This window comes from Coenobita brevimanus, chromosome 62 (assembly GCF_032717465.1).
Source record: "Coenobita brevimanus isolate Jiangsu-jjx chromosome 62, ASM3271746v2, whole genome shotgun sequence".
Lineage (NCBI taxonomy): Eukaryota > Metazoa > Arthropoda > Malacostraca > Decapoda > Coenobitidae > Coenobita > Coenobita brevimanus.
This window is the reverse complement of record NC_137015.1, coordinates 4,256,997-4,270,117: the sequence shown is the minus strand read 5'-3', so window position 1 is coordinate 4,270,117 and position 13,121 is coordinate 4,256,997. Positions and strand designations below refer to the sequence as shown.

Here is a 13,121-nt window from a genome sequence, read left to right as displayed (position 1 = left end):
CACCTGATGTTGAAAGAATAGTAGTAAAAAGTGACGAGACGGAATGGAAGACATAAAAGAAGAAAAGAGCAGACAGAGATAGAATGAGAAAGAGCAAGGAAGAAGTAGGCAGCGATACATCAAGCGAGTAGATGTTGGCCACCAATAATACTTAGTAAATTGCAAAATGAGCACCATTTTCTTAACATTGGTAGAGGAACACTCCAGCAGCAAATTGCTATATTGCAAGATATACATGGCGACATACGTATACATTCACTGATTAACCCTTTGACAGCAAAATACCTGCTTTCCATTTTACTTAAACTGCACATGAGAAATGCAGAGCAAGCACACTGAATGCTCTGGCTAAGAAGGCTGACTTACTTTGTTTAGTTAGGCAGACATAGGACGAATTTATTTATTCATTCATTCATCATCTAATCCTGTGTTGCCCCATGAGGAGCACAGGAGCCCGGGGCTAAGCAAGTTGGTTCTGACATTTTAGATGAGAGTGACCAGCTTCACTCTTCCCTGTGAGGCATTACATGAGCAATAAACCCCAACCACCCCTTTGATATAAACCTGCACCAGCTCAATCCGACTGGAGCACCCTAATTACCCACTAAACCACCAGGTGCAATAATTTGGTTATATGGTTACCACCCAGCATGGTAAATGGTTCCCTGTACCATTGGACTTGCCACTCAGTGCAGAGTCATCCGTAGACAGAAGGAAGAGGAAAGAATGAAGGAAAGAAAGACAGAAGAGGAAGGACGGAAAGATGGAAGAAAGGAAAGGGCAGGCACCTGAGAGCAGCACTACATCGGGTGAGTGGATGGTATGCGCCCCCACCAACCACTTACGATTCCCTCAGAAAATCACTGCAGTCAAAAGGTTAACTCTATCTGCAAGAAGAAAATACTGCTTGGCTGGGTTGTTATTCTGGCTACAAAAAAATAATAGAGATAAAATGCTGACCTGAGCTGAATTTTTATGACTGGACACATTTCTGAGCCACATCACAGGATCACAAGAACCCAAAGTCCGTGTTGGTAACTGGGGTCTTGTTACGCTTCTTGGCGGCCATGTTAACCTCTGCCAGGGTGTCCAGGCTGTTAACACTTCCACCTGCCAGGATCTTTTGTGCTGCCAGGGAGGTGAAAGTTATGTTCAGCTCAGACAGACTTGGGTAAGTACTCACAGACACTGCCTCAGGACTGGCTGCTGCTTCCCCTCCGATTTTAACTCCCCCTTCCCATTCCCCAGGTAAACTACCCTTCTGCTCTCCCTTCACAATAACATCAATGTTTGTATCTGGGGATGAGTCATGAGTCTGGCTAAAGTGTGCCTGATCTAATGTCTGGCTGCATGGCTTCTTGTGGCACTTGTCCACTTCCTGGTAGCCCAGATTCCGTGAAGTTAAGTCACTGCTTGAACCCTTGGTGATGTGAAGCAAGTTGGTGGTTAGGCCATGGGTCAGCTGCTGGGGAGACCGTACCACCTTCCTACAATTGTTCATGTGCTGCCCTGCTTCCTGTTTCTTTCCATGTTCCTTCTTTGCTTCCTGCTTCTTTCCTTGTTCTTTCCCAGACTTTGGGGCTCCCCTTGACCCTGATCCAGGGTCCGGGCCCAATGGGAGTTGTAGGTTGGACCGGTCATACAATCTCTCAACCCCTCTTTCACACTCCCTCACTAAACCCTCACTGTTTTGACCTGCCAATCTTTCCTCACTGTTTTTGGGTAGTTTATTTCCTTTGCTTATGTCGCAAACCCTCTCACTCAGAATAATATCGGAGCTTCTGTTATTAATTTCTAGTCTGTCACAATTGTGCTTCTTACCCTTGCTTTGCTTTTTGTGGATCACCTGCTGCTGAGATTCCATTATTCTGGTACTCTCTCCTGTCTTCTCTGGTACTTGATTTTTGCTGACTCTGTTGACGTGCAACTCTTGCTGCTTAACCTCACACACTTCTCCTTCCTTTTTATCTTTCACAGCTGTTACCCTACCCCTCTCCCTAGTCTGAGATTCCCTTTTTGCTGGTGACTCCATGAGATTCTTATGGAAATCCATGTTCTGGTAGAGTGGTGAAGTGTGTCCTGATGTATGGTTGCTGGATGACTGAGGTAAGAGAGTATTTTTTTGAGCACTACTTTTGTGAATATCATTAATGTGGATATCATGTCTATGAATGTCACTTTTGTGACGACTTGGGGAAAGATGCTTATTACGGATGGATTCTTGTGGACGGCTGCGCATCCTGGAAGCTGAGGGTAGTTGGTCTAAACTGTGGTGGGTTTTTGGTGGTGGTGTGGTTGACCTCGGGGGGCGGGGAGGTGAAGGAGATGCAGACTTTGGTGGACGAAGGCGACGGGGAAGAGTGGCAGAGCGAGGAGTCCAGTGCTGGTATGTCCAAGAAGCAGATGAAACCTGTGCCAATAAAACATATAAATGAAATATTAATACCTGTGGAGTCACATGGAGAGACAGGCTGACAAATGAGGATATAAAGGAGTGTTGTGGTGTGGATGTGGATGTGATAGGAAGCGTTAGGAGGAATACACTGAGGTGGTTTGGCCATGTGGAGAGGATGAAGGGTGAAAGACTGATGAAGAGAGTGTATGTGAGTGAGGTGGAGGGGAGGAGAGGGAGGGGGAGGCCGAGGATGAGATGGAGGGATGGGGTGGAGAGGTATATGAGAGAGGGGGGTGTGAGTTGGGAGCAGGGCAGTGAAATGGCGAGGGACAGGGCGACATGGAGGCGATTTGTTTGTGGCCACCCCGAACGGGATTGAGGCGTCTGGCAATAGATAGACAGATAGATAGATAGACTAACAAACACAAACACACATGCACACATTCATACAAACATGCATGTACTGTAGCTCAGTGGTAACAAGCACAGTAAGGAAATGGTAAGTTGCGAGTTCAATACGATTCTTGTTCCTGAGTTACACGCACACTTGAGACAGCAAAGAGGGCAGATGTGCCAACAATTAGTTCCAATCTGGGCATACCTAGGCTAATTGTATCTATTTAAATGAGACAAGCTTGTTATTAGCCTAAATTAAGTGATGATTTAACATAGCTGAGTAAGTAGCAGCAAAAAAGTGTAATCTACAAAAAGCAAACGAAAATCAGTGTGCTAAGGAATTCGATGGAACAGCAAAACACACAGTCTAACCAAGGCAGTCAACATGGCGGGGGGATGCCAGATTTGTAAGTAAGAGTTATCGTTATGCAGGATGAGTACTCTCTTGGGAAAAGTGGCTATGGAAGGAGTTAAGAGAAGGGATAAAGGTAGAAAACAGGATGATGATTTCTACACAGAATTGGTTGAACTGGAAACATATAATAAATTAGTAGAGAAAATGAATAAACTGGAGAAAACTTTTCAAATGGAAATAAGTGAAATTAAAATGGAGCTATGCATGCAGATGGAAGAAAATGAAAAATCAGCAAATGAATTAAACAAAAAAGACACAACAATAAACGAACTGTTAGTTGAGATAGTTTTACTGAGAAACAAGACTAGTGAAATGGTGAGTATAGTTGTCAACCATGAAAGTATTATGGAGGAGTTCAGAAATGATACAGAAACAATTAGGCGAGCAAGCAGTCTGACAGACCAAAGCTGTGATACTGAACAGAAGATAACCTAAGTGAATGAGATGATGAGAAATTGCAAAGATGAACTACAAACTACATATGCAGAAATTGTGAAAGTAAAGTTAGCTTTAGAAACAAAAGCTGAAGAAAACAGCATTAGAAAGGAAGTGAATGAAATTAAAAACAACCCAAAACTGGTCAAAGAATCAGCAAATATCAACAAATCTATAGTAATCACTGGACCAGATGACGAAGAAATGTGAAACAGCATCTCGAGACAAAAAGGAGATGGTAAATATATTGAACATACTGAAGAAAGTATCAGAGGATATCTGTGATAAAGATACATAGGAACACAAAATGCTAGAGAAGTATGAGAGAAATTAGTCAAGGTCCCTCAAAGTAACCTTCCAAAGTGTGAACACAGAAGCAGAAATATTAAAAAATGATAAGAAACTCAATGGAAAAAGAGGAATAAAAAAAGTATGGATAAAAAGATGCCTAACTCACGAGGAATGGGGATTACTAAAGGAGAATGGGGAAGAAGCAAAAACAAAAAATGAGGAAAGATTAGAAAAAGAGAGGAGTAAAATTTTTTTACAAGGTAGTGGGATTACAAGTAAAGAAGTGGTACATAAATATCAGAGAAGAAAAAGGAAGGCAGTAGACTCAAACTATGTCAAATATGTAAACACAATGATTAAGATGATGTCCTCAAATGTAGATGGAATGGTATCCACATCATTAGAGATAAAAGACTATACCAAAGCAAAGGAACCTCATATTATCAGCCAAACTGAAACAAAATTAATCCCAGGGATATCAAATGGCACCATAAGCTTTGAAGATTGCAATATATGGAGAAGAGATGGAAATTTGAAAAATGGATGAGTTTTGGTAATAACAATGAAAAATCTACGAGTCAAAGAGATATAACTAGATATACCCTCACCAGCAGAACTGACTGCATTAGAGATTAACACATCTGATTATTTAACAATGCAATAGTTAATAGTACAGTACATTCGTATTACTGTACTAGCCTATCTGAAAAATGGGGGGGAAAAAAAAAAACTATACTGTCAAAGGGTTACCTTCCTGCTAAGTTAAAATAAACATCTATGAACTATGAGATCATTAAGGTTTGGGGGCTCTTTAATGTTCAACATGACCAAATTTTCACAATACTTTTGCAAGAAATGTAGTTACTACTGTATAACTGAATAATGAATATACATCAAACTAAAAAAGTAAGACAAAGTTCATGATGCATGTGTGGTACCAACATGTGAACCCCTTCATACCTGTGATGCATTTATATTCCTCCTATTTCCTGTCAATTATAATCAATTTAGGACAGATTTTCAGTACTGAAGATGAAAAATATAGCCTTCAATTACTTCTCTACTTTAATAGCTCTCCCTAATGCAGAATAAAAGTGGCTAGAAGTTGCTTCAGTTAAACAGCAATAAAGTATGACATACGTCATCAACTAGAAGGGGCTATTAAACAACTGGTATTCATACAATTACAGAAATATCAATTCTGGATACAGTACATCCCCCTAGTAGGTGCCTACATGGGCGGCAGAGGACATCGCGTACTCTGAATACATAAACTTACGGGAAAAATTACATATGGGCGGCACCCCCTTTCACGGGCAACCCTTGAGACTCCTTTCAGACCTAAGTATTGTACTGTACAGGGAAACTATCTAAGACATATTACCTAAAATAAAGTAAACCAACGAGATTATGGCTTTAATAAGTCAACAAGGATATGGTACTTGAAGCTCTCTCATGTGACTTCAGAAACGGACTCCTGTGGGAGATGTTGTATGCTGATGACTTGGTGTTGATTGCAGAGAACGAAAGGGAGGCAGAGGAAAGGTTTAGAAAGTGGAGAGATGGTATGGGGCACAAGGGCTTAAGGGTTAATGCAGATAAAACAAAAGTGATGATATCTAGGGTTGGTGGCTGTACTGTCAAAGATGAGAGAGAGTGGCCATGTTCAGTTTGCCACAAGGGCGTGGGAAGTAATTCCATCTTGTGCGGTGTTTGTGATAAATGGGGGCAAAAGAGATGTAGTGGTATCAGAGGCAGACTGCGAGATAATGCTGATTTTATGTGTGTGGCGTGTCGGGGAGAGCAGATGGAGATTGTTAGGCGTGAAAGGATTGAACTTGCTGGTGAATCTCTTGAGTGTGTGGAAGAGTTTTTTTATTTGGGAGACATGTTGTGTGCTGGAGGTGGGGCTGGAGCTAGCTCTGTGGCTAGGGTGAGAAGTGGTTGGAAGAAGTTCAGGGAGCTCTTGCCTCTCCTGACATTGAGAGGACTCTCCCTACGTGCTAAGGGGTCTTTGTATGCAGCATGTGTTAGAAGCGTAATGCTGTATGGTAGTGAGACCTGGGCAGTAAAGGAGGAGGATATTCGCAGGCTCAGACATACAGAAATGACAATGATTAGGTGGATGTGTAATGTGTCCCTGCGTCCAAGGTCTGAGGGGGCTGGGCTTAAGATGGAAGAGTTGAGAGGTAGGATGGGACTGGAGTGTATAGGTGTTGTGATGAGGAGAGGTAGACTGAGATGGTTTGGGTATGTGGAGGATGGGGGATGATAATTGGGCGAGGAAGGTGAGAAGTGTTAATATTGAGGGTGGGGTTATGAGGGGTAGACTGAGAAAGACATGGGACGAGGCCATTAAGTGTGACCTCAGGCTTAAGGGACTGAACAGGGAGGCTGCAATAGATTGTGCAGCATGGAAATCCACCATTAGGTGACCAAGGCTGACGCATGCATGCATGTTGGAGCCTTTAAAAAACGAAACGAAACCAACAAGAATATGGCTGCTCACCTTAACCCATGAGGACAACAGGCAAACTGTCTGCTGCACCACTTGGTTTCAGGACAATTCGGCATCAAGTAAACTTGCCGTCACAACAATAACAAGACAATTCGCCGTCATTAATGAAGACAGCTATGGGTGACACTAGAATAATGCAAAGGTGACTATTGCGAGGAAGAAACAAGTTAATTAAACCACCAGTGATGGAGAGTGGAGACTTGTCTATGAGCCATTTCCTGGGGAAGATCAACAGGATGAAGCAATATCTGAGGTGTCAGAAATAGACTTTGAAGGGTTTATGAATGAAGTGAGTGCATTAGCTAGTGAAAGTGTCTTAAGTGCCTATTACGAGTTCAATTTGCGACACTATGAAAAAATACACCAAAATTCGATAAAAAATAGGTCCTTGTGTACAATGCGGATCGCGTACTCTGAACTCGTGGTCTATGGGTACCTACTGCACTTACATGTATTAATGTGGCAGTCTGAATGACAACCAGTTTCATAAGTACATAATTTAAACTTTATTTTTTCTATGTGTCCAGCTTTGAGTATAGGCCTAACAGCTTTTTCCTTTAGGCCAAGCAGTCCTCCTATGTGCCACACTTCACACAAAGACTGACTGTATGTTTAGAATCAAACAATTACTAAAAACAAGAACTGAGACAATCACGCAACGAGACATACCAAGTGTGGAAACTTACATGTGTGAGTGTGGCAGTTTGAGTGGCTACTGAATGTAGGTGACGGGTTGGACAGGCAGGGTCAGACCACTCAGGGGGTGGGAACTGGGCAGAGCAGGTAGCCAGGCGACGACGACCTGGCACAGGCAGCAGCAGGAGCTTGCTCAGTACTGATCCTCGCTCACCTTCACAACAGACAAATACAGTATCATTCCGAGTTTTAAAATTGTTCAATACTCATCATACAATATAAAATAACACATCCATTTAGTTGCAAAAGATACAGGAGTATAATTCTGTTCATATGGAAAGTCATTAAATATAAAATCATTGTAAAGAAACAGCTGTCTGCACAGAAAGATTTCTAGTTTCCAAATTATATAAAGATGATTGAACATAGTATCACTGTCGACCCCATGTGGTTCAATCAGCTGTTCAAATACAGAATGAAAAAGAATACCATAACCATACTCAAAGGTGACAGGACATAAAATAAACAAATTCATTACCAGCCCTAAAAATTTGCAGGTTTACAGTGCAATCACTGCAAATCCAAACCTAGTAAGTTCAAAAACATCTAAAGTTCTAGTACCATATTTGAAACCATGATCATTTCAGCTTCCAAATTTAGCAAAAAGTGGGGGCGCTCACCATCCACTCGATGTAGTGCTGCTCTCAGGTGTTTGCCCTTTCCTCTCTTCCTTCCTTCTTTCTTTCCTCCCTCTTCTGTCTTTCCTTCCTTCATCCTTTTCTCTTCCTTCTGTCTACAGGTGACTCTATACTAACTGACATGCCAAATGGTGTCCTGTACACCAGGAAACCATTTATTATGCTGAGTATTAACCATATAAGCAAATTATGGCACCTGGTGGTTTAGTGGGTAACTAAGGTGCTCTAATCAGACCGAGCCAGTGCAGGTTTATATCCAAGGAGTGGTTGGGGTTTATTGCTCACGTAATGCCACTCAGGGATGAGTGATGCTGGTCGCTCTCATTTTAAACGTCTGGACCAACTTGCCTATCCCCGGGCTCCTACACTTCTCAAGGGGCAACACTGGATTAGATGATGAATGAATGAATGAACGTAATCTTCTACAAATAAACTCATTATGAAGCATCTAATCCTTGTGCCTACTGATCAAACAAAAATCTTTGTTCCATGATTAACTTCAAAACATTCAGATATAACTTTAATGGCTTCAAATAAGAATCCTAGTGATGCTGATCAATGCAGTGCTGTGGAAAAAAAAAAAAAAATCTAAAGAAAGTGGAAATACTGCATGTCAAAAACTGGGCAGGTGTCTGCACGTGTTCTGGGCCCCCACACAGTTGAGAATAGGAGGACCTAAGGATAGACAGATCCTTTAGCCACAGGAGACCACATTACACTACAGGAAACACTTGTGTGATAAAGAAACCTTTAGCCACATTTTGGAGTTCAGCCACGGAGAGTTAACACACATTCTACTTCAACCGAAGTCTTTTACCACTATGTAACCAACACAATGAAACCTAACTTATATGGCACACTTATTGTGCCATACTGTGGGAAATATAAATGTACCTCATGAACCTACCTTTGACAGTAACATCAGAGTGGTCAACAGCTGAGTACGTGTTAAGTGTGGGTGTGTTGGTGGCCAGGGCTGTGGCCAATGCGGCAGCTCTAGCAGGAGACAGGCGGAGAGAGGCTGTGCGACTGTTGTGACCCCGTGCTCCTCCCTCTCCTACCCACCACCCTGTATTCTTATTTCCTTTGCCTGCAAGAAGTTCATATAATCTGGAAGCTTAACATTACAGCAACAAACAATAATTCTATGATTATGTGACAAACAGTATTAAAAGTACCTTACAATGGCTTGGCCATAGGGAAAGAATGGAGACTCAGATACAGACTAACAGTGTATATGTGAGTGAGATGGAAGGGGAGAGAATGAGGGGCAGACTGAGGATATGACTGGATGGGGTGGAAGTGTATAGGAGTGAAGGTGATGTAAGTCAGGGAGAGGCCAGCCTGATGGCATGGAACAGGATGACATTGAGGCAGTTCATTTGTGAAAATCCCTTCCATGATTATGACCTCTACAGGTAGGTAATTACACTGAGAGAACATTTTCAAGAATGAAAGTGTAGTAATGGACACAAGTTTAGCTCCATGTATGTATGCACAAAGTACAAATAATGTACAGTACATATTGCACAAAATTACTGGTACATGAGAAATTTGGTATGGGAACTTGAGATGTGGCACAGCTGAAAAGATCATGCAAAGAACTTTAAATGTTAATGGACAATAGGATTATCCTGGCAAGAATAAAAATATAGGGTTGTTATTATAAAGGAGAGCTTAATAATTACCTGGGAAGGTTGGTGTAATGATGGTGTCTGTGGGCAGGGCTAAACCAGTGATCAACTCAGCCAGGTCTGTCTGAGCAATAGCATGAGATGACCCAGCAGGAGGTGGGATGGTATCATTATCTGGACTGCAGGGGTGTGATGCTGTGACAGGGTCAGGAAGTTGAGCCGGGCGTGGCCGGTAGGTGTCAGGGTGAACTATGCCATAACTGCTGCCACTGTAGTACACCTTGCATTGGCGGATGAGGCTGGACAATGTGGCATGGATGTGGGAGGAGTCAGGAGCTATCAATGTGGGGAAAGCAGCTTTAAGGGCTGATTGTACTGCCCCAGGCTCAGCACGGCCACCCTCACGGGTCAAGTGATGCACCACCCAACATAATGCTTCAGACAATGGTGTGAACTGACCCTGTGGCACCCTCACCACTCCCCAACCTTGCACCTCACCTGTAAAAGAGCTGCATTACTACAAGCCACATCTAGACTTCTCCTGTCAAGTGATGAATCAAGTTGAATGCGTTTTTCAGCTTCCTTCCTCTATGATAAACTTATCTTTATGGCTTCTATTTTTCTCAACTACACTGAATGTACAGTAAGGTTGGATGATGAGGAAATGGAAAGTGTGAGTGCATTTGAGTACTTGGGTAGTGTGATACGTAAGGATGGAAGTTTGGAGGATGAAATGCTTGAAATTTTACAACAGGGAAAAAAGATGCTGGTTCTTTAATTTCAGTGATAAGAAACAGGGAGGTGATCATGGAGGTAAAAAAGTTGTTGCATGACAGAACTGTGATATCAACTCTAACATATAGAAGTGAAGCTTGGACCTACTTGGAAGGAGACAAGTTAAGAGTCAGAGCAGTGGAAATGAGTTATTTGAGAGGAGTATGGAGTTGCATGGAGAAACAGACTGATAAATGAAAAAGTGAAGGAGCATTGTGGTGTGGATGTAGATTTGAAAGAAATACACTGAGGTCGTTTGGCCATATGGAGAGGATGGAGAGTAAGAGACTAAAGAGAAAAGGATGTATGTGAGTAAGGTGGAGGGGAGGGGACAGGAAAGGGGAGGCTGAGGATGAGATGGGGGGTTGGAGTGGGGAGGTATATGAGAGAGAGGGTGTGGATGCTGGGGGGAGGGCAGTGCAATGGCGGGGGACAGGACAACATGGAGGCAATTTGTTTGTGGCCACCCCTTAGGGGATTAAGGCATCTGGCAACAGATAGATAGAAAGACAGTTTATGGTAAACAGGCTTCCATATAAGGCTAATCAGACTACATGGTTACTTAAATGTAAAGTTAATATTAGAATTCATCTTATAAAATTAGGTGCAGGCAAAGTACTGGTATAGCAGTGTGGTCTGTCTCCAACAAAAACTGCAAAGCCCCAGTGGATTAAAGTGACCAACACTTCAAGTTTTCAGTGGTCATATAGTGCAATTCATGCTTTAAAAAAAAAAAAAAAAAAAAAAAAAAAACATAAGGGTTACAAAAGAATATGGGTTTCAGCATGACCATGCCTTGACCTAGCAGGAAAATAATAAACTGACTTTGGACAACACAAAACAATGTCACATGAGCCACTGGGAACCTAGACAATCCTATCTCCCTTGCCCCATTCTTACACAGGTACAAGAGCACCTCTGACAACAGTTTAACCTGTACCTGTATTTTTACACCCCCACCATCTTCTTCACTGCCCACTGCCTCCTTCTGTGTCCAGTGGCCTTCTATCATCCCTGTGCATGTGCAGTAATGTAGCCCAGTCATTCAACTGCACCTTCTTCACACATGGCTGATATGCCACTTCAGCCTGTACTGCACACTATACATTGCCTAATTCCTGGTAAAGCAAACTGCCACAGATTCGTACCTGGTGATCTGCACTTAAAACACAGTGTAAACAGCTTGACAACTGCTGCCTAGTAGTCATGGTCATATCATTCCTGCTGTACATTCTGCAGCTTTCCATTAGGCTTGCTGCCAGCAGTGGGGTCTGCCTGGTGCTTTTTCTTCCCTAATCATTGGGCACAGATGGGTAGCCGGCCCTCACAGGCTTAATTACAGAAGATGGAAAAAGCACCTGTGAACATGTACAAACTGGGAAGAAGACTTGATACAGGAGTTGGGTAACTGTCATTTGGAAGTGAGCTCCTGGGGCATGACAGGAAGCTGGGAGATGGAACCTTAGGAAGAGTGTAATGAAAGACAGGGTATATGCAGCAGGCATTTGGCTTTCCAGAGGTCTTCAAGGGCACAGAAACAATGCCTGCAAGGCTTCTCTCAAGCATGCAGCAACCTAGTATTCCCTGGGATCAGATGAAATGCACTGTGGCCTGTGTGCATGCAGCTTTATGTCTACCACTTCCATCCATCTGAACTCATCAGTGACATACATACAGAACAAGAAACAAATAAGGGGTCTGTGATACTGCTGGGTCTGTCTGTACATCAGCAAACTCTTAAACTGGGTATGGCTTCTAGTCATACCCAAACCGTATTTTTATTTTTACCTGATGCAGTGTTACGTCCTGAATATCTCTCCAATCAGAGTATACAGCAAAGTAATGTTGTCTGTCAGCATCTACTCTAACCTTCCCTATCCTCATCTGTTTCTGCTCATGCCACTTTCTACAGCTTGCACTTACCCAGCATGGCAAGGGTATATCCGGGCGGTGCGGCAAGAAGTGATCTGGACCATGCATGTGTGAGTGTAGCAAGTGCTGGCAGAGGTCCACCCACCAGCACCACCCCACCCACCAGGTGCCCCACATACTGCACTGCCCCAGCAGCACGCACTAACTCACCGTCCCATACACATGCTGCATTTGCTGCTTGCCATGCCTGAAACATTAAATATCTTGGATGAGATCCAAATTTTTTTTCCAAAACTGACACTGAATCACTCGATGAAACATTCGTCTACCCTCACACATTCTTCACTACCATCTACACAACTCTACAGCATTCATCAGTGTTTCATCAATACTGCCCATGGTGCATCCAGCACCTCCCACAATCCCTCACTCTTCATCAAAACATGGGTTTGCTCCAAAAACATCATTGTTATAAACTTGCTCTATTTGGTCTTAAGAAATTAGAGGATACTGTATCCAATATGTCAAATAAAAACTTACCAAAAACAGAAGATATCCATCTTGATGATCAGTGGAATGGGTGCAAGTACGAGTATGGCCAAGGGCTGATGGTGGGTTGGTGGGAGTGGGTGTGTCCTCACTGGCACTGCTGCTGCTGCTGCTGTTTGTGCTGGGTGAGGTAGGATGCAGGCATGGAGGCAGTGCAGCATCACGTACTGGCAACAACTGCACTGCCAGACAACGCTGCTGCACTAACACCTCCTCTCCCATCTGAATAATACAAATGCTCATGTACACTAAGTCCTTGTAATAATTATTTTTTTTTTTCTTTTTGCTGTCAAGTCCAGAGTAATCACTGAAAAATGTGTCTCCTGTATTAAAACCGATTTGCCAGTGGAACCAGCGATACAGAAAATGTTGAGATATGCTGGAACACAACCCTAATCTATAATTTATTGTATTGTACTGCATCTGTGTATCTGAACTGAACATGCGACTGACAGTTAAGCCATTTCTTGAAGTCAGCTTCTCATTCTCCATCATCTCTACATAGCCA

General features: G+C 42.8%; 1 protein-coding gene across 1 annotated transcript; it reads right to left on the bottom strand.

Moving 5' to 3' along the window:
* Positions 1-1,009: 1,009 nt before the first annotated feature.
* On the bottom strand, positions 1,010-12,835 carry ko (Stork-head domain-containing protein knockout). The gene is made up of 6 exons (XM_080275543.1): positions 12,605-12,835; positions 12,116-12,311; positions 9,473-9,916; positions 8,692-8,874; positions 7,137-7,300; positions 1,010-2,410 (listed from the first exon to the last, which is right to left on the bottom strand). Exons 1-6 carry the CDS (start codon positions 12,833-12,835, stop codon positions 1,010-1,012), a joined length of 2,619 nt encoding a protein of 872 aa, XP_080131669.1.
* Positions 12,836-13,121: the final 286 nt, after the last annotated feature.